The 21,422-nt window shown below is 41.7% G+C and overlaps 1 protein-coding gene across 1 annotated transcript in view; it reads right to left on the bottom strand.

Moving 5' to 3' along the window:
* The window catches only part of DNAH5 (dynein axonemal heavy chain 5), a 231,275-nt gene that overhangs the window by 44,212 nt on the left and 165,641 nt on the right, over positions 1-21,422 (bottom strand). Inside the window, exons 59-65 of the mRNA XM_047077331.1 lie at positions 20,014-20,217; positions 15,475-15,654; positions 11,919-12,056; positions 7,749-7,884; positions 6,612-6,928; positions 5,895-6,050; positions 4,577-4,759 (exon numbers count right to left, since the gene is read on the bottom strand). Coding sequence (XP_046933287.1) covers positions 4,577-4,759; positions 5,895-6,050; positions 6,612-6,928; positions 7,749-7,884; positions 11,919-12,056; positions 15,475-15,654; positions 20,014-20,217 — 1,314 coding nt within the window. The remainder of the gene's footprint in view (positions 1-4,576; positions 4,760-5,894; positions 6,051-6,611; positions 6,929-7,748; positions 7,885-11,918; positions 12,057-15,474; positions 15,655-20,013; positions 20,218-21,422) is intronic.

Here is a 21,422-nt window from a genome sequence, read left to right as displayed (position 1 = left end):
AGCTCAGGTCATAGCTGAGTTCAAGCCCTGCATCAGGCTCTCTGCTGTCAGTGTGGAGCCTGTTTCAGATCCTCTGTCTTCCTCTCTCTGCCCTGCCCCTGCTCATGTGTGTGCTCTCTCTCTCTCTCTCTAAAATAAATAAACATTAAAAGAAATTAACCTGTGGGGCGCCTGGGTGGCTCAGTCGGTTGAGTGTCCGACTTCGGCCCAGGTCATGATCTCACAGCTTTGTGAGTTCGAGCCCCGTGTCGGGTTCTGTGCTGACGGCTAGGAGCCTGGAGCCTGCTTTGGATTCTGTGTCTCCCTCTCTCTCCCTGCCCCTAACCCACTCACATTCTGTCTCTGTCTCTCTCAAAAATAAATAAACATTAAAAAAAATTTTAAAACAATTAATACAGGATGTATTTTTTTAAAAAAATTAACCTGTGATAATAAGAAAAGCATCCACAAAGTGAGTAAGAAAGTACAGTAGTGATTCAGGATGATTTCATGAAACATACTATCTATTAATTAAATGATCAAAAATTAAGTGGCTCAACAAAGATGCAAATGAAAACTAAAATTATTTGTGTACATAAACTGCATCTGTAACCACGGTTTTGAAATCAGTGAAAGGAAACAGATGATGGCCCTCGAGAGCCCTCCTTTCTAATGGATCACCCAGGCTTTCATTCCCAAAGGTTCCATCTCTTCTGCACCTTACACTGGGGGTTACAGTAGAAAGATTAAGCAAGAGAACTCAGACTTATTGTTCTCCATACCAGTGAGCTGATGATAACGACGTCTGTTTAGGGCTTCGTTACATTATTTCTCCTCTCGGTTCCACTGAGTTTGAGTGATTCTTCCACCTCCGAAGGAAATCAAGTGCTGGACCTGCTTGCTCATCTAGGATTCTGAACAAGGTGAGCCCTGAAGCCCTGTGTTGTGTGGCCAGTAAATGCTGTTAATCTATGTTAGTATTTTTCTCCTAATAGTATACAGTTCTCTTTCAGTTTCTGTCTTGTTCTCTGGGGGCAAGGTGAGAGTGAATCCAAGGAAGTTGTTGTTGTTGCTGCTGGTTTATTATTATTATTATCATCATCATCATCATTATTTTAACGTTTATTCACTTTTTGAGAGACAGAGACAGAGTGTGAGCAGGGCAGGCGGCAGAGAGAGAGGGAGACACAGAATCTGAAGCAGGTTCCAGGCTCCGAGCTGTCAGCACAGAGCCTGACGCGGGGCTTGAACCCACGACCTATGAGATCATGACCTGGCGCTGAAGTCAGACGCTTAACCGACTGAGCCACCCAGGCACCCCTCCCTTCATTTCTGAAGCAAACAAACCCGAGGCTCCAGCAGGCTGTCCGGCCGAGCACTCACAAGACCAGATCCCACTACCTGTATCTCCAAGACACTGGACAGCTGGTGGGTTTATGGATTCAAAGAATCCCTGGTATCATAAGGTACTGTCCCAAGCCACCTTCCACAAGAAGAATCGACAGACCAGTGAAGGTTTACGTTACTGTGACTGTAGAGAATCACCCTTCATTTCAGCTCCATGCGTAAAGGAAGATGCTTTCTAACACCAACTTCTTTTTCTTTAATGTCTATTTATTATTTAGAGAGAGAGAGAGCACACAGGGGAGAGGCGGAGAGAGAGAGGGGGAGAGAGAGAATCGCAAGCAGGCTTTGCACAGCCAGCGCAGAGCCCAACGCGGGGCTTCAGCTCATGAACCTGAGCCAAAATCGAGACCCCGACGTTTAACTGACTGAGCCACCCCAGCGCCCCCTCCCCACCCTGGCCAACACCAACTTCTTACTGCTGGGGTCTTCCTGGCTTCTGATAGCCCCCCTTGGCTCTATAACATTTTATATTGGTATCGTGTATATAATAATTACCTAAGAGGTGATCATGTTTAGAAAGACTGCCTTGTCACTGAGGTCAAAGGAACAATTCAGACTTAAAAACACTTTTTGAATCTGTTGGCTCTTTTCAAATGAGTTACTCAATTTCAAGAAATGCCCCGAAGGATCCAGATATCAACTCAGACCCACTTGCCACCACCCAGGCTGAGAAGATTCGGCGATGTGAGCTGACGCAGGAATGCGGTGAGAGGACTAGATGCTACAAAAGAAATGGCTGCTTGCAAGAAGTGCAATTCATCAAAATTCATCAAAAATTAAATGAATTAAAATTCATCAAAATTAAGCCCACCAGCTCACTTCTTGCATGAGACCTTGCATTAGAGGAAAGAAAATACAGGTTAGGGTGCCTGGGTGGCTCCGTCTTAAGCATCTGACTTCGGTTCAGGTCATGATCTCACAGTTCGTGAGTTCGAGTCCTGTATCAGGTAAGCTTGAGCTTGGCTTCGGGTGAGCATGAGCTCGACCTTAGGTAAACACGAGCCCTGCTTTGGGTGAGTCCTGCTGCTCTCTCTCTCTCTCTCTCCCTCCCTCCCTCCCTCCCTTTCTCTCCCTGCCCCTCATTCACTTGAGCTCTCTCTCAAAAAAAAAAAAAAAAAAGGTTACATGTTCTATAATAATGTGGTTCAGCATAAGGGACCCTCTAATATTATAAGAGTAAGAGTCACGTTCCTATGGCCATACTTTTTCTAAGAATTATCTACTGTGAGGCTGGAATGGATTCTCATCAGGAGACAACAGTAAAGGAGTAATTTTCTCAAGATACTCAAGATACCTTTCCAGGAGGTAAGAAAAAGGCCAGCTTGGGATCCATATTGGATTTTCAAGGCTGTTCACATCTTCAAAGGAGTTGGGGTGGCTGGGTGGCTCGGTTAAGCATCTGGCTTCAGCTCACATCGTGATCTCAAGGTTTGTGAGTTCGAGTCCTGTGTCAGGCTCTGCACAACAGAGAGCCCGCTCCCCTCGGGATTCTCTGCCCCTCCCCCATTTATGCGCTCTCTCTCTCTCTCTCTCTCTCTCTCTCTCATGTGCTCTCTCTCTCAAAAATAAATAAAAACATTTAAATAAAACTTTTAAAAGCAAAGTCTTCAAAGGAGTTTAAAGTGTTCCTCACTTCATCTCAAACTTCTATTGTAACAATTATGGCTCCGGAGCTGTTTCGTTGCAAACAAAATCTGTCAGGCCAAATTATTTCTTCCAAAGAGACTATATTCATCTCAGCTGAATGTGAGAAAACCAAAGACGAGTACATTATTCAAACTGCCATCAGGGCCCCTTATCTCCTTGAAGCCAACGCCACAGGTGACAGCAGCCTAAGATATGGTGAACAGATGCTGCCCCAGAGACTGTCGGGGTTCCCTGCTCAACACCACAAGCTGTTGATCAGGAATCCCAGTCCTTCCTCAAGTAACGGTATGGCAGCACTAAGCTTCCCAACCGCCTCTACTGAGGCTCCAAAAATAGGCAAGCACGTAGTCTGAAGGCTGCCATTACTTCGAGAGACTTCAAGTCTGTGGTCGGAACTCTGGCATCAGTTCCTGCCATACAGAGGTTACTAACCACACGAATCTCCAAAGTCAGATTGAACCTTCCAACCATATGACTCTAAGCAACTTCCAACCATATGACTCTATGATTTATGCACTATGCACTAAAAAATAAAAAGAAAGTATTTTTAAAAGAAAAAGAAAAGAAAAGAAAAGGGTAGGAGGATGGACATAAAAAAGAAAGAGATCAACATACAGGACTCAGAAGACCAAGCATGAAACATACAAAAAAAAAAATAATAATAATCAAAATAATGTGAAGGACAGATTCCAAAGATTTTGCCAATAATTTTAACCTAAATAAGCCATTAGGTCGGTGTAGAAAGCGCTATAAAGTAAACTAGACTCCTCATTGCTATTGAACCCAGGAGAAAATCAACAGCAACTTTGAGAGTTCATACGGTTTTACTAAAGCAGTCCTATTGAAACCCTCTAGATTCTTGTAAGACTCACATGCTCCCTAGAGAAAATACTGACTCAAAACAAAGAAGTTTAGCAATTAGTGGCCATTTTTTGTTCCTCATGAAGTTATTCCGCAAAACAGAGGTAGAGAAAACAGATACGGAGTTATACTAGCAGAGCATAACTAAGCCAGCAGCCTCCAAAAGGCACTCCGTGAAGCTCTGAGGCCCCAGATGTGTGTCATGTCAGATCACACACAGAGCTCTCTTAGGTAACAAATGAGACTTGAGAATGTGGTGTGTGATCTGGTACAAAGGTTTAATTTCAGATTCCAAAAGCATAATCATGAATCAAATGAAAGCAAAACCTCACTGTATCCTGGAAACCTAAAAGTGAACAGGTGAGTAGAACTCACAGTAGAGCAAACTTCAGAAAAATAAAGCAAAATAAGACCAGAATAATGATGCCGAGTCTGAGGCTGACAGCCTCATAGTTACATCATTAGTCTACACAAAATCAATTGATTAATGTGATTTATGAGACAGAGAAAACATATGGGCTAATCGATTAGTAATTACCTAAGATACTTGGAAATTAATAAAGGGAAGAACATAGGAATAAAAAGGGGGGACTCAATCCTACTACAACTTTTATCATGCTATTCTCACCAATGAAAGAATCACAACACAATGCAGAAAAGGAGATGGTCACGCTTCACTCACCTGTTTCTCTGTGAGGATGACTCTCCCCAGTAACTGATCTTCCAGACCTTTCATGGTGACAGTGAAGTCGATGATAGAGGTCCGAGCACTTATTTCAGGGGTGTAGGCTGGATTGGGCAGTTTGGTGGTAATGTAGAGTCTGAAGCCATCCATCACATCTACTTCCTTGTCACCAACTTTCACCTTTATTATAAAAATAAAGTTCGGGGCACCTGGGTGGCTCATCTGGCTAAGCATTCGACTCTTGCTTTCAGACCCGGTCATGAACTCCCGGTTTGTGAGTTCAAGCCCCGCCCGCATCAGGCTCTGTGCTGACATTGCCAGGCCTGCTTGGAATTCTCTCTCTCCTTCTCTCTCTGCTCCTCCCCTGATCACTCACTCTCTCTCTCTCTTTCTCTCAAAATAAATAAAGAAATAAACTTAAAAAATAATAAATAAACTTAAAAAAATAATAAATAAATAAATAAATAAATAAATAAATAAATAAATAAAAGTAGTAAAACAAATGCACCTTACCATGTCCTTTTTTGCACAGGATCAAGCATTGCTTTAAACAATTATGTAACTAGAGGTATTTGTAAACCGAAAAAGAAGAGGTCATTGGGCATTCACAGGACTTCAAACCACTAGGATGAAAGGGAAGAAGGAGGGAAGAAGGAGGGAGGGAGTTCAATGTGCACCAATATATATCATAAATGTAGAATTTTGCACCAAAAGTGGTGTGATCGTACCACAGAAGTGAGATGGATTCTTTACCCAAAATTTGGTTCAGAGGTCAAGACTGATGACATCACACATGCACCAAAAGGGAATGAAAAGGTTTATTGCTCACGTATGGAGATTTGGGGGAAGATGAAGGTAGGCTCCCAAACAGGTCCCAAAAATTGATTGAGAGAGTAGGAAAAAACAGCTGGTGGCTAGGGCATAGGGGTAGGATGAGAGTCCCCACACAGGGCATGAACAGAGGACTGCATGGCTTGAATGTCCCACCACTGCCAAAGGAGAGAACCCCAGGTTTTCTTATCAGCTTGCCCAGATTTGGGACACAAAGGTGAGGGGCATGGTGGGTTTTGAAACATGTCCACAGTCAACCATCAAAATGGAGTCAGATTCTGTCACACGAGTGAAGTAGATATCTCTAAAAGGACTGCTTTTGAACACTTTAATCCCAACTCAGGAAGTAGAGAGGAGAAAAGCAAATGCCTCTTGCACTGACTCAAATTTGAATTCCTGCCTATTGAGAAAATTCCATCTATGTCACATTTACCTGGCCTCATGGTTATGGCTCTACACATCATTATCAATAGGTCTAACTGACCTTAAAGGTAGACCCAGTCTTAATGAAGTTTCTCTCCAAAACATTATCCAGTGCTGGGTCTAGTTCCTCTCCAACATCTTCAATAAGCAAGGGCCTTCCAAGAGAAAGACTGTCCTCCAGGTGGTTTCTGAAGTACTTGTGATTTAGAGATGTGATCTAGGAACAGGATCCAAGAGTTGCTTTCACAGTATCATGATGCAAGGTGCAGAGATGACAAATACTAAATGGTGCTCCAGCAGTCTATTGCAGAGATTTTTAGAAATCCTTATCTGGAACCCATTCTTGGTGAAATTATACAGAAAGCTTAAACCGTTTCCATCCTTTTCCTTAGCAAACTGTTCTTCCCCCGTGCAACCTGTCTTCTCACTACCACCACCAATTTGGTGATAAATAATAATGGAAAAATCAGGATGTGTCCTTGTAAAGTGCTGTATACTCAGTGTGATAGAACTCCACCCTGCTCTGTTCATCACGGAGAGTTTTAGGCTCTAATAGAAGAGTCTGCAACCTTTGAAAGATGGCATTAGTAGAGATCAACACAAATGTAAATACAATTTTTAGAAAAGATCTTAATATCAGATTTTAGGCTTGCATCTGTTATTGCTCTATTAGGATTACAACTCTACTATTTTCAAATATTTCTTTATTCTCGGACTCCTGCTCATCAGAGACAATAAAACTTGACCAGTAACATAAATATACTTGAACTCAAATTACCTGGAGTTCATTCCGGCTTTCTTTATTTTTAATCCAGATCTTCCCTTGAGTCTGTGGATCAATTAACAAAGGATAGCGAGATGCCTTTGTGACAATAATTCCATTTTGAATGGATAGGTCATCATTTGGCAGACCTTGGAGGTTCCATTCACTAATAGTAGGGGCATCAATCAACATCTCATTGAGATTTAGATTGTCTCCAAATGGGATTTCCCGGACTTTCATTTCCTTCTGCCAGTCATTTAGCAGCAGATTGCGAAACTCTTGGTTAAATGGACCAGAATAAGATAGAAAAGCTGTAGCCAACAATACATCCCCTAGAACGAAAAACAAAACACTACTGAAGTATTTTATAATCAGCCTTGTAATTGTGCAGAATATTAACATTTATTTTTGAGAGAGAGAGAGAGAGACAAGGCGCACACCAGTGGGGGAGGGGCAGAGGGAGGAGTCACAGAACCCGAGGCAGGCTCCAGTCTCCAAGCTGTCAGCACAGAGCCTGACCAGGGGCTAAACCTCACAACCGCAAGATCAAGACTTGAGCCAAAGTTGGACGCTTAACCGACTGAGCCACCCAGGCACTCCAAAGGCAAACATTCTTTTAAACTAACTTCCAGAAACCAAACTGTAACCATGTTGCTGTGCCTTGGTGAATAAGAAGTAGGTTGGTTTCTTGTTAAACAGGGTCCAAATGGTCAAGTGATACCTGCTAGTGTCAAGCACTAGATTATTTCGACTCTTGTTGGATGTAAGAGTATGACCTTGGAGTCTAAGAGATACACAACTTCAGAAGACAGAGCCTCCATTCAAAGTGACCTTGATCAGTATGACCATTCGCTCATAAGGGAATTGAAAAACGACCTGATAAGATGTTGAAGGTCATTAATACATCTACTCAGGGTTGCATAGATGCCAGACCGATATTCATCCTTCTGAAATATCTGGACACAAACACACACACACACACACACACACACATATACACACACACACACACACACACACACACACACACACACACACACAGGAATTTGAAGTACTAGAATGTTGGTTTGTATTCTGATAAAAGTTCCACTTTGCTAACTCCCTACCGTGGTCAACATATAATCTGATCAGTAAAGGAACTTGCATACATACCTACAAGTCTTTTTGTTTGTGCAGCAAACTCTTTACTTTGTTCCGTCCACCTTTCCTTTTCTCCTGCCAAGCCACCAATCAGTGTGGAGGCGGTCTGCATCTTATGTCTGCACCTCTCGGCATCTTCGAGCAAGGTCTAAAAAGGGCCATAATCAGAAGGAAATTTATGTTCAGAAAAATACAGCCTCTGGCTCAAAAATATGATTTTAAACCATTATATATTATCTGCCCTTCTGAGACCCGGGAGCCATTTATTTCCTAGGAAGCATAAGATTCAGTGCCTTTGTGCCTGTGTCAGCCAGAGACTGTCTCTTATAAACCTTCATGTAGGGTCCCAAGCCAACGGGTCAGACTCTCCCCACGTGTTAATAACTAAGAGATAATAGAGATCTGCATCATTTATGACTTCCCTATAAGAATAGAAATAAAATACAAGCATACTTACTAATATCATAAAGCACAAAGAAAAGTAAAAAAAAAATACATATCTTTGCTTGAAAATCAGGAATACTTCTCATGTTAAAATTCTAGCACCATTATTGCCTTATCTAACTCCACATCTCCTTTTTCTTTAGCTGAAACTTTAGATTATCCCCAGACTGTGGTGTTTTGAGGCTCGCTCACAAATCCCAGTGACACCTGGCTCGGCCAGTCCCTCCCTGGTGCTCTGCATGGCAATAAAAGACTTGAGCCAGACTTCCACATGCTGTGGCCACTCAGTGCTCGGTTCTTAGAAACAAATGGGCCTCTCTCGGAGACAACTGCTAATTCTACTTATAAAAACTTATATGTATGAAGTAACAGTGGAACAGTTAAAGATTTAGCTACAGGACCAGTCACTGAAGTTCATTTAAAACATATGTATACGTTACACATAATATAGTATATACTTATATGTTATATATGCTAAATGTCTAATAAAATAGAGCATTATTTAAATAAATTTTGGTGTGCCAGTGAATAAAAATACTCTGAAGCCATTAAAAATTATCTTGTGAAAATTTTTATAACTAAGAAAGACATTCATGATATATGACTAAGTTAAAAATTCAACTTATAAAGCAGTTATGTGTTGAATTATATTTTTAAATGTTATATTTTACACATATTTTTAAAACATATGTAAATCAAGGAATATGTTCAGACAGCAAATACTTTGCTCTTTATCTAAAATGAACTTTTAGAGTTCATTTCCAGGATTACCTATGTGTATTTTCCACAAGGAACACCAGTTGCTTTTGTAATAACAACCCAATACAGTGTTTTCCAAAAGCAAGATATTTATTCTAGTTTGTTCTCTGGGATTCTAGTCTGCTCTAGTCCTTTCCCCCTAGAGTTAATGCAGAAAACCTAAAACCCAGCTGGGGTGCACCCCCACGTCTATATGGCCCATATTTGTTTGTTTCTCCCCAAGAAGAAAGATATCAGCTGGGAAGTATGACATTGCATCACTTATTTCTGCCTCCCTTTGAAACAAACTTTTCATGTAAAAGCTATTTTTAAGATTAGGTTGTCTTGGGGCACCTGGGTGGCTCAGTTGGTTAAGTGTCAGACTCTTGATTTTGGCTCAGGTCATGATCTCGCGGTTCAAGAGTTCAAGTCCCAGGCTGGGCTCTGCGCTAACAGTGCAGATCCTGCCTGAGATTCTCTTTCTCCTTCCCTCTCTGCCCCTTCCCTGCTTGTACTCTGTCTGTCTCAAAATAAATAAACTTTAAAAAAAAAAAAGATCAGGTTGTCTTCCTGAATTTCATCATCCCAACTCCCAACTGGCCAAATAAGAAAATGGCCAGGGCCCTCCTCTCTGGCTTTTTTTTTCTGGGACCCCACACTCCTTTAGGGGATGAGGGTACAGGGAAGAGAGAGGAGCAGATTCATGAGAGTTAAAGCAGCTCCCCCCCCCCACCCCCGAGCTTGGCGGGGGCAGGGAGCAGAATCCCCTGGGTTCTTTGGGCAGTGTCCCAGCCCACTGTCTGTTAGTACTCCCAGAGAGTGACTAGCTGTCCAGAGGGCCTAGGGAAATGGGTCCCCCAAAAGGCACTGCCCTGTGCAGAGAGGAGCAGGGCACACACTTCTTCAGGGGACACACAGGCCTGAGTCATGAGCTTATCCATGTGACCATGATGAACTGTGGGCTTGGGTGCCCTGCCCTCCCTGCCTTCCATAAGCCTGTGAGCCTCCTGGACTCTCAAGGAGCCCTATGCAGGAGAAAGGAGCCACAAAATGACTAACGGTCAGATTCACTCCAGCATGTGGGAGGTAGATACGCTCACAGCCAGATTTTGTGTTTTTTTAATTTAAAAGCTTGACATTTGTTGAAACAAGTTTTCAAGTCAGAGCCATACCTCTACGGGAGCAGGTCTTGTAGGGTCCTAACAGCAGATGCTCAAAACCAAAAAAGCATATTGAATGAATTAATGCAAAAATGTTACAACTGAAACATAATAAGATGAGGCGTAAAATATTTTTAGTGTATTCAGTAGCATCTCCCAGCATAGGTGAGGGTCCAACATGGTAGAAGTGAGTATGCCTTCCCCATAGTTTCTGAAGTAGGCGCTTTCAAATTGTGATGCTAATTGTCTCCTTATATTATGATAAGTGAACCTCACAGAGCATAATTAACAAACCCAAATAGGTTACATAATTACTTCTCTAAAATTTCTACAAAGCTCTTATTTTGCTTTCCGGCGATTTATCTTTAAGCAAAAGTATCACTCGTTCTGCATATAGTGAAACTGAAGTGTTTATCGAAGTTCCCTTGCTGGGACTCCCATAAGAGAATGGACTACCAGAGCAGGAATCTCAATCCTGACAAGAGAGGACTGAGAAGGGGCAGGAGGAAACTCCAGAAAATCATCAAGGAAAGAACAGAGTGAATCTACCTCTTATTTAACAAATGCTGGATTTATCAGAGGCAGATACAGATTTTATGGGACCAGAAGCTTATATAATCTGGGGGGGGGGGTCCACTTTAACAAAATTATTAGAGGGACACCTGGGTGGCTCAGTGGACTAAGTGTCCAACTCTTGGTTTGGGTTCAGGTCATGATCTCACAGATTGTGTGTCCGGGCCCCACATCAGGCCCTTTGCCGACAGCATGGAGCCTGCCTGGGAATATTTGTCTCCCTCTCTCTCTGCCCCTCCCCTGCTTGCTCTATCTCTGTCTCAAATAAACTTAAAAATTTTTTTTAAAAAGAAGACAATTAGAGATTTTTTTACAAATACAAAACAGCCAAGTGAACACGTATTTAGACTGAGAGGGAAAAAAATCACTACAAAGTCCTGGTGACTTAGAAACTCTGGTGCCTTTCCTCTGAAATTTCTAGGCATTTTCTCTATGCTTATACACAAATGCTTGCCAGTCATAACCCGGTTTCCCTTCCCCTAAAACACTACAAATCCCAGGAACCCCAGCTCCTAGAAGCCTGGACAAGTGAGGAGCTCTGTAGCATAAGCTACACTAGGTCTGCATTAACGCTGCCTGCATTTCCAGCCGCAAAGAGTCCCCAGTGGAACTGGAATTAGTATAAGTAAGATAAAGAAGTTGTTAATGCCTAGTGGCTCAGAAATGTATGAACCCAGATTCTGAAAGGTCCTCCAGCTGCAAAGTATGCACGGGCTGAGAAGACGGTAGATGGCCATCAGGATGCAGCCATGTGGTCAGCCACATAGGTCCAGCAGAGAGGCCTTGAGTGGACACCAGAAGGCCAAGGTCTAGTCCAGACTGTCCAGCCCAAGACCCGGAGCCAGCCTCTGGACCTCAGTTCCTATCTCCAAAGTGAGAATTAAAATGTCCACCTTGCATCCCTTGCAAAATTGTTTCAAAGGTTAAATGAGATGAAGCGGGAGGTCAGGATTTGAAAACCGTAACAGGAAGTGCCTCATGAGGTGCTGTGCCATTGCCATCAGTAAGGAGACTCAGAATGTTTATGTTCCAGAACCTACTCCTATCTTGGCTGACCATCCTGACCTCTCACCAAGGTCCCTGGCGTGTGTTAGGAACAAACTCCAGGGCTTAGTGAGGGATTATATGTTGTATATGTATCGTGTCTACGCAAAATCAACCCCTTCTGGGAACCAAACCCTTGGAGAGAGAAGGCAGCAAAGGAACACAGGGTTTACAAGAGCCACGTTGGTGTACGAAGGTCCCTCCCAGGCCACAGGACAGTTACCTGCTTTTCAGTCATGGCCTGCTCATACTCGGCCTGCACCACGTCGAGCTCTGCTTGCTTCTCGTCCAGCTCGGCCTGGGCCTTCTGCAGATCCTGCATGGCCAAGACGTAGCGATTCTCCTGCACCACCAAGTTGGCCTGCACAGGACACATCAAGGTGAAGGATGCGCAGCAAACCAAGCCGCCACCATCCCAGAGTCGCAGAACTCGGCGGTGCTCTTATCTCTTCTCTGTTCTACCCCTAGAGTCTCCTCAAGCTGCATTCAGTCAAGATCAAACCTTAATGTGGACTTGATATAAATGTTTCTAAGCAGAAAATTATAATTCACTAGAAGTCAGAGAATTTTGAAGTGTCAGATAGTAAATATTTTAGACATTTTGGGTAAGAGGCAAAATCAAGGCTATTGTTCAGGCACTTATTTCAAAGCCATGTAAAAATGCAAAAATTCTGGACATCTGTGTGGCTCAGTCAGTGAAGCGTCCGCCTCTTGGTTTTGGCTCAGGTCATGATCTCATGGCTTCGTGAGTTTGAGTCGTGCGTTGGGCTCTGTGCTGGCAGCGCAGAGCCTGCTTCGGAATCAATCTCTCTCTCTCTCTCTCTCTCTCTCTCTCTCTGCCCTTCCCCCACTAATGCTATCTCTGTCTCTGTCAAAACAGATAAACTTAAAAAAGAAAAAGAAAAAAATGTAAAAATTCTCCTTATTTCACAAGCCATACAAATACAGGTTTGGGCTAGATTTGGCCTGTGGGCCAGAGTTTGCCAGTCCTGAGATGAGAGCATTGCAATATTTAATGCATATAGGAACCTTATAGCACATTGTAATATTAAGAACTGTAGAGAAAGAAAAACCAGAATATTAAGAAGCATCTGCCTAGTAGGACTCCTCACTGTTGATGAGAATGTTAAACCAAGATAAAGGATGGAACATGATTATTCACTAAAAATAAATGTTGTGAGTCGTGGTGATCTTGATGTAGTTGCTGTGCTTTTCATGTATCGTTCGCCTTCCTTAAAACGATTGGTACCTTGAGCTGTGACTAATCAAAAGTATATGTTTTAAGGAAGCTACTACATTTGACTCAAAAGACATATTCAAAAGCAATTTGAGCAAAAGAGATGTAGAAAATAGCCCATGCATACAGGAATTTAGACGTTTTAACTAATTTTTTGAAATCAATTTTTTTTTTCCTTTTAAGTCTCCAAAATGTTAAACTTGACTTTAATGGGGTAATCTGCTATAAGGGCCACATTCTTTCTGGGGTGTTTCAGAAGGAAAGATTACCTTGAAAAAGTTTTTTGGAAGTAAAATCATTTTCCTATCTGGAAACCTCAGGCTCCCAAACTTTGGCAGAATAATTCTTTAAGAGAAATTCAAAGTTCCATTACTTACTAGAAACAATGACAGGCTTAACAACTACAGTTTAGAAACGATCTCACTCTTGGGATCATTTCTTTTCTCAGGTCAGCTCTAAACTGCACCTGTTGCGGTGGCTTAAAAGAGGGGCCCCTGGATGGCTCAGTCGGTTAAGTTCCGACTTTGGCTCAGGTCACGATCTCATGGTTCGTGAGTTTGAGCCCCACATCAGGCTCTCTGCTGTCAGTGCAGAGCCCGCTTCAGATCCTCTGTCCTCCGCTTGCTCTGCTCCTCCCCCACAATCTCTCTCTCAAAAATTAATAAACTTTTAAAAAAAAAGATATTTTTGTCCAAGTTTAATATCTAAGGCTCTACTGTTTTTAAACATTCTGTTTATATGGACTGATATTCATGGTTTTCAAGGAGAAATCTCATTATCATTAAATTGAGTAGAGTCTAAATCACCATTGTTGTAGCCGGTATTTAAGTTTTCCTCTACGAGAGGTCACTTAGCCCGTCTACAGGGATTGCGGGATAAAGGAAAGCAGCCCCCCAGGGTCTCCATCATGGCTCAATGTTGAGGAGGTTCCAGCTGGCAATGAAGGAAAGTGTCCTTAATCTGTCCTCATTCAGGAAGCAGGGGCTCACGGGTGAAGCCCCTCCGGGGACACATGAAGTCAGAGGCGGCAGTCTGTGTTGCTTCACATGTTCACCCGGATGACAACCAGCACTCCCTCCCTCTATCTTCCCCGTCTCCCTAAGCGGTACAGACAGAGGCTCTCTGTAACTGCAGTTATTTTCAGGACTGAACATTAGCGGGGACCTGATACGCTCAAGGCTCCCAGAGGCTGGGTGCTCATTGCACTTCAGGAGGTCACTTCCAGGACCGACTGCTCAGAAAGAAAAGCAGAGTTTCTAGGAGCGAGTAAAAGGCTCCCCCTCGTGACGGTCTTCACTTCCTACTGCGTGATCTGGATTGTCCTGGGACCGGGTGGAGGCTGAATTGTACTGGAATTGAGGAGGGGATTTCATTGTTCTCATGCAAGCCTTGTTCAGAATGGCCATTATGTGCTACTGACTTCAGTTCATTTTGTTTAAAAAACAATTACAACGAAAGCTACCCATCGTGCATTCAACAGTAATTCCCTTAAAGACACTGTATGCTCATTCACTCGAAACATTTGCAAAGGATGCTCTGTATGTTGCGCTTGATATGGTGCTTCTAATTCGTCAATATCAGAATGTCCATTTTTAAGCTATGCTGGAATCTTCAAATGGTTCCCAAATTCATAATGTTGACAAAATGACATCATTTACATCCTCTAAAGTTCTCTGAGCCAAGTAAATCTTTGTTCTTTTAAGTTGCCCTAGGACCCCAAGGGGCCTCAGCCACTGAGTAAATGACTCTGGTATGGTAACAATTAGAAAATAAAATCAGATTCGCAACTCTATCCCTATCTTCTTTCCACTCTCAATTATTTTTATCATGATTATTAAGCTCCTTGGGTAGTTTATAAACATAAGTGGATTTCAGTCGATGGTTGAAAGAGATCAAAGTCACACAAAAGTGAAATAATCCACCAGGCCACACGTGTGATCTTTGAGCCATCGGTAGTCTGTTTTCCAAACATGTATTTGCCTCTGCATCTGCCAGAGACTGTCAGTGGTGGGGGGGGAGCGTGCACATATGAAGCTTAAAAATGCAATTACTCGAAGGAAAACAGGCATATTCTCAAACCACATTAAAGAACAGAGAACATTCAGTTTCCTTCCCAAGGTAAAGGAGAGGAGAGGGAATACCACATCACACCTTGCAACCAACACCGGCCACCAGTGGTGTGCCAACCCTGCCTCGGTTGTAACATTCCCGGCAGGACATTTATCAGGGTATTCTACGCTATGGTTTCCTGTGTTTCTTTTTTCCAAGTTAACATTGTGGAGGAAAAACATCCAGCAGCCCACAGTCAACGTGGCGCCCTTGTAGAATGGCCATGCGTCGACTTGTACAATTCTGAACTGGAGTGCTATTACAGAGAAGAGAAATGTCCTGTGCCTGGCAGTTCTGTCCCTTGCCCTCCCTGTGGACTTGAGTACAATAACCCCAGAGGCCAAAGGTTACTGTACACTCTGAGAAGACAAGGCCGGTTGGCCTTGGGCGCCCTTGCAGGCGCGCATCACGCAGTTCCAGCGAGCGGGCTCACCTTTAGAGGCAACACTTCTCTGTTTATAGAAAAGAAGGACGCCATGGCTTTGGTCCAGGAACAAAGGCCAGCTACATTCCCGCATACGCGTTTAGCAGTTTCGATGTTGTAGTCGGCCATTTCAAAGTAAGGATTCAAAAATTCTATCACTTCTTCGTTGATTGTGTCTTTTGGGAATTGCTATGAAAGAAAAGAGTAAAATTAAGTCAAAATGCTTCTTTCCGTGAGGCCACATTCACATTGTGCTCACAATGCCATGGGAATTGTTGAACTAAGGAATGAATGAACGACATCGTATTTTGTTGACATTTCAGGATATTGGACAAAAGTCCTGAAAGTGAGAACAGAGGAAGCAGTGACAGCGAAGAAGTCGGAGCATTCTTTATCTTCTGTGAACAAGAGATACCAACCCTAAATAAATGTTCCAGGATCCAGGGAAGGAGTAAATTATTTAGGCGATGAATACTAACATGGTTATTAAAATTTCCAAAGCAATAACACGTTCATGTCATTAATCCTAAATAGGTGGATTGTAAGCCCATAAAATCATAATGGAAAACAAATACACTCTGGTATTTTCAGCCTGCAGACAAAATATGTTTAGCATTTAGCAGCAACTAAACGCTTAATACATTCAAACAGAGGTTCTATTAAACTCATCTGAAATACGAAGGTAACTACTTGGACATTCGGCCTTGAGAGCAATGAATTAATTTTTAATCATAGAATTATCCAGAATATGAAAGAACTGTTAGCTTCTGAAGGGATAAGATTCAAAAATAGTAGCATAAGTGGATTAAGAATGCCTTCCTGCATCAAGAGAAGACTGGCCAAACAATGAAACTGGACCTTCCTCGAGTGGTGTTTGACATCTAAAAGAAGCTGAGTAGGGGCACCTTGGTGGCTCAGTCGGTTAAGGGTCTGACTTCAGCTCAGGTCATGATCTCACGGTTCATGAGATCAAGGTCCACATCAGGCTCTGGCCTGACAGCTCAGAGCCTGGAGCCTGCTTCGGATTCTGTCTCCCTCTCTCTCTGCCCATCCCCTACTCATGCTCTGTCTCTCTCTGTCTCAAAAATAAATAAAACATTAAAAAAATTTTAAGAAGATGATTCGATTTCTCCAAGTAGAAAGGAATGTGGCGCCTATAAATCAAAGCTTCCACAGAACATGCACGGTACAGGGCGGAGCACACACACTCTCATTCAGGCAACCTCCAATGCAAGTTTCTTCTATGAGCCTGGAGAAATGATGAAGGCAGAAGAAAACTCAGAAGAATATTTGGGAGCAGCAGAAGGGCAATGGCGACAAAAGGCAAATGGTGAGGAAGCTTCCAAGAGCAGTGGCCCTGCCACCAGGCACATAGGGCAGGAGCCTGGAGTCACCTGCCAAGATCCCATGAGAAGTCCAACGCCACTGTTGCACTTTTCTGTGAAAACTCCTTGATCTCTTCGGTCACCATTGTCATTTCACATATGCTCAGAGTTCATCACCACCTGTGACTCCTTCTTGGTGACAACTTATGTCATAGAGTGCCACGTTTTAATTATCTGGGACAAGTCTGTATGGCCACCAGTTTCATAAGCTGCTCACTGTTACAGCTGCTGTAAGGTGCCTCACAAGACGCTCTAGCCTCACAACACTTGGGCATGCGGAATTGAAAACTGAATGAAAGACAGCATGAAGGTTATTGCTTTGGAAACAGATGTGACTTTGGTATTCCCCATTAGTTGTGTCACGGTCCAAATATGAAAGATGAAACAATAAAACTTCTTGAATAAAACATAGAAACACTTATTCTGCCTTAGAGGGAGGGCAAAGATTTCCTGAACAGAACACAGAAAGCACTCGTAGGAAAATATTGATAAATTGGGCTACATCAAACTGAGGAATGTCTGTTTATCAGAGGACACCCTTAACGGAATGAACAACCAAGGCAGAATGTGGGAGAAGATATTTGCAAACATATAAATGACAAATTACTCATGTTTCTTATAAGGAAATACTACACATCAATCAAAAATTTAAACAGACAAGAGACCTTAACAGGTACTTAACAAAGGAATCCCCAAGAGGTTCATAAACTGTTGAAAAGATTCTCCGCATCATTACTTACCAGGTCTAATGCAAACTAAACCCACATTAATAAAACACTACTGCAAACCCATCAGAATAGTGAAAAGTAGAAAATAGTTAAGATGTAGAACAACTTACACACTGCTGGTGGGTGTGTAAAAGGACACAGCTATTTTTGAAAGCTCTTTGGCACTATCTATAAAGCTGTTTAAATGTATACAGATGGTAGCTACCCTTGTAGTGAGCATAGCATAGCGTATACAGTTGTCCAATCACAGTGTTGTACCCCTGAAATCAATGTAATAGTGTAAGTCAACTATACTTCTATCAAAAATATTTCCATCTGTTTTTAAAAAGGATAACGTAAGACCCAGAAATTCCATTCCTGGAGTACAGAGCCAATAGAAATTCAAATACACCCACCAAATGGCCCGTAGACCAATATTCACAGCAGCTTTATTTATAATAGCCAAAAACTAGTAACAACCCCCAAGCCCATCAACAGTACAGTGGACAAATAAATTGAAACATATTACAGCATTTCACACTGTGCTGGCTCATACAAGCTCATAGGAAACCATTACTAAATGTTTAGGAGTTTTGCAAATAGGTTGTGAAATAGAACTGTTCTTAAAAGTTAAATTATAGAAACTTATAATTAGACAAATGTTATTTACAACAAAAAGAATATACAATGAAAGTAATCACATTCTCTTACATTACTACATTTTACTATCTATGTTTCTGAGGGCATTTATATCCATTGTACCTACGTAGTGGGAAACGATACTGCTTACACACCTCTCCCCCAGTTGCATTCAGCAAGATCATTTCGCTAGCTTGCAATTGGCCATTGTAGCGATACTTATGCCATGGAAATTGGCGAACACTACAAATCAGACTTTTTCTTTTTCTTTTTTTCCTTTTTTTCTCCCCAGAGAACCAGTTGTTTTTAAATATTTAGCACACACCGCTGCTTCATATACTGAACCGCTATATAGCAATGAAAAAAAGAATGAAATACTGTCCTTGCAACAATAAGAATGAATCTCAAAGACTTGTTGAATAAAAGAATTTAACACAGGAGGTCACGTGATATCAATTCGCCTATGTAAATTTCAAAACCGACAAAATTAATTATCAGGATAAAGATGAGAATAATAGTTACCCTAGGGGAGGTTATTGACGAGGTAGGGACACAAGACAGATTTCCGGGGTCTGGAAATACAAATCCTGATCTCAGTGTTCATTAACAGGTATACATATGTGTAAATATTCATTAATCTGTATACTTAAAACTTGTACATTTTATCATATGTAAGTTCTACCTCAAAATTAAAAGCATGCAAATTACTACTCAAAAAATTACTACTGAGACTTGCAAAATATAAATACACATATACTTGTATTCATATGTATACAATACATGCACATATGTCTTGCTTTCTTAAAATGATTTTTTAAACTTCTATTGAAATAGGTCACTGATGATGTTTTAGTATGCCTACAATCTATCAGGAGAGGTTCTAATGCTTTTTTTTTAATTTTTTAACATTTGTTCATTTTTGAGAGAGAGAGAGAGCAGGGGAGAGGCAGAGAGAGAGAGAGAGAGAGGGAGACATAGAATCTGAAGCAGGCTCCAGGCTCTGAGCTGTCAGCACAGAGCCTGATGTGGGGCTTGAACCCATGAACTGTGAGATGATTACCTGAGTCGCAGTCAGACACTTAACTGACTGAGCCATGCAGGCACCCCATCTAATGCTTATTTTTAAAGCTCTAATGTCTTATATTTGGAAAAGAAAATTCTGCTCTGAAAAAATACTTAAATATATGTTCAATATATGTAAGTAGAATATTATTAAGGCTTTAAAAATAAGAAACTCTTGCCATTTGTGGAGGACATTGTGCTAAATGAAATAATCCAGACACAGAAAGACAAACCCTGCCTGTCTCACTTATACATAGAATCTAAAATAGTCAAACTCACAGAAGCAGAGTAGAATGCTGGTTGCCAGGAATGGGGGAGGAGAAAGGAGAGATGTTGGTCAAGGCATACAGAGTATCAAGATACAAGAAGAAAAAGTTCTGGAGACCTAAGGTACAGCAAGAAGAATAGAGTCAACAACACTGTATAGTTGAAATTTTCTAAGTGTTCTCGCCACAAAACAAGAAAAAGAAAAAAGAAAAAAGAAAGGAAAAGAAAATGGTAACTGTGAGGCCATGGTTACTTTAGCTTGACTGTGGCAATTATTTCATAGTGTATACAGATCTCTAAACATCAAGTTGTACACCTTAATATATAGAATTTTATGTCATTCTACCTCAATAAATATGGCAAAAAAATTAATAAGGAAAAATGTGTACGTACAGCAAAATCTTTTCAGAAACTTATTCTATTAAAGGACTCAGATACTCTAACGAAGTCTGAGTCCCCTGTCATCCCAACGTTACTGAACTACCAACCTGCAAGTTCTGTAAAAAGTTTCCTGCGGTCATGAGTTTTAAAGACTCCTGCCAGGAAGGAATTGTACAGCTTCTTTCCAGGTCAATTTTCACTGCATTGACTTTCCTTTGAAACAGGAGCAGCACACAATCCATGATCCTCATGATGAGGTGTGGTGGTCGGCCCAATGTGCGGACAGTGGCAATGTCCGATGGCTTGATAGTCTGTGAGAGGAGAAGAGGTCATCGTGCAATCTCAGATGAGAAAGTGTGGACAAACCTGTAATCTCTCAATGCTATTTTGACAGAGGAAAGGAAGCGTATTTGAGCTAGATGCAGTCATAAGGTTGAGATGCATATTTAATCCCAAAGAAACGCATGTCCCAGAAAGTTCAAACTTCTACAATTCAAACTGACAGCAAGAGGAGAGACAGTGAGGGAAATATTGGTGAGCAGATAAGGAGCTGTGACTTCTCCAAAATTGTACAGACCACTTTGTGTCAGAAAAAGAAAAGGGGGGTGTGATCTGAAAGAAAAAGAAAACTCAGCACTCAAGGAGATATGAGGAATTCTAACCCAGGAAAACTCCAGAATGTGCAGTGCTTTTTACTCATTAGTGATGTTGGGCAAGAATCTGCCTCTCTCTTTAGCAACCCAGACTTGTCACAGTGGACCGACACAAGCAGGTAGCCCCAGGGCTGACAGACTGAATAATTAGAGGTTTCTGAGTGGAAGTGACCTTTAAATGATGGAACTTAAGCAATACGAATTTCACTAACTCAGAGAAGTCCTGTTCCATTTCTATCATGGAGATTCTGATAGAGTAAATTATTTAATAGTCAGATAGACCCACTGTGGTTGCTAATAACTGTTCTGTCTCTTAAACACTTTATGGGATAAGTATGGGAAAAAATTCTAAAGATAAGAATCTGATACGGTCCTATTTCTGGGACAAATAGTGTATACTCATTCCTTCCAGATGTTGAAAACCTTCTGTCTTAATTGCATTTGCATCAAAGGAAGGTGACCAGAGACCTTGGTATCAAAGCTAATAACCTTTTCTCTGAGGATTGGGGGAAAAAAATGAAGAAAAAAAAAACCCCCACTGAATTTCGGATTGTAACTACATACTTTGGAAATGTTTGTTTCAGTCGATGCGTATTTGTGACGCAAGACAACCGGAAGTGAAAGAGAATTTGTGTTCAAGGGCTAGGAACAGCTGACAGATCTTTATGAGACATGTGGCTATAAAAGAAAGGAGAGAAATATAATAGCAGCCAGTGGGGAAAGTAGGGTCAAATAAATGTTGTAAATAAATGTTAAGTAAAGGATGTAAGGAGCCGGACATGCTGATTTTACTTTAGCTTTAAAAGGGAAAATTGTCTAACAGAATTGGGCTCAATTATGTTGGGTGCCCAGGTAAAAGGAGT

This window comes from Lynx rufus, unplaced genomic scaffold, assembly GCF_022079265.1.
Source record: "Lynx rufus isolate CCGP_SWC_20201006 ecotype Redwood Valley unplaced genomic scaffold, mLynRuf1.p SCAF_1, whole genome shotgun sequence".
In the NCBI taxonomy this organism is placed as follows: Eukaryota; Metazoa; Chordata; class Mammalia; order Carnivora; family Felidae; genus Lynx; species Lynx rufus.
The sequence above is the reverse complement of the archived record's forward strand: the minus strand, read 5'-3'. Positions and strand labels throughout refer to the sequence as shown.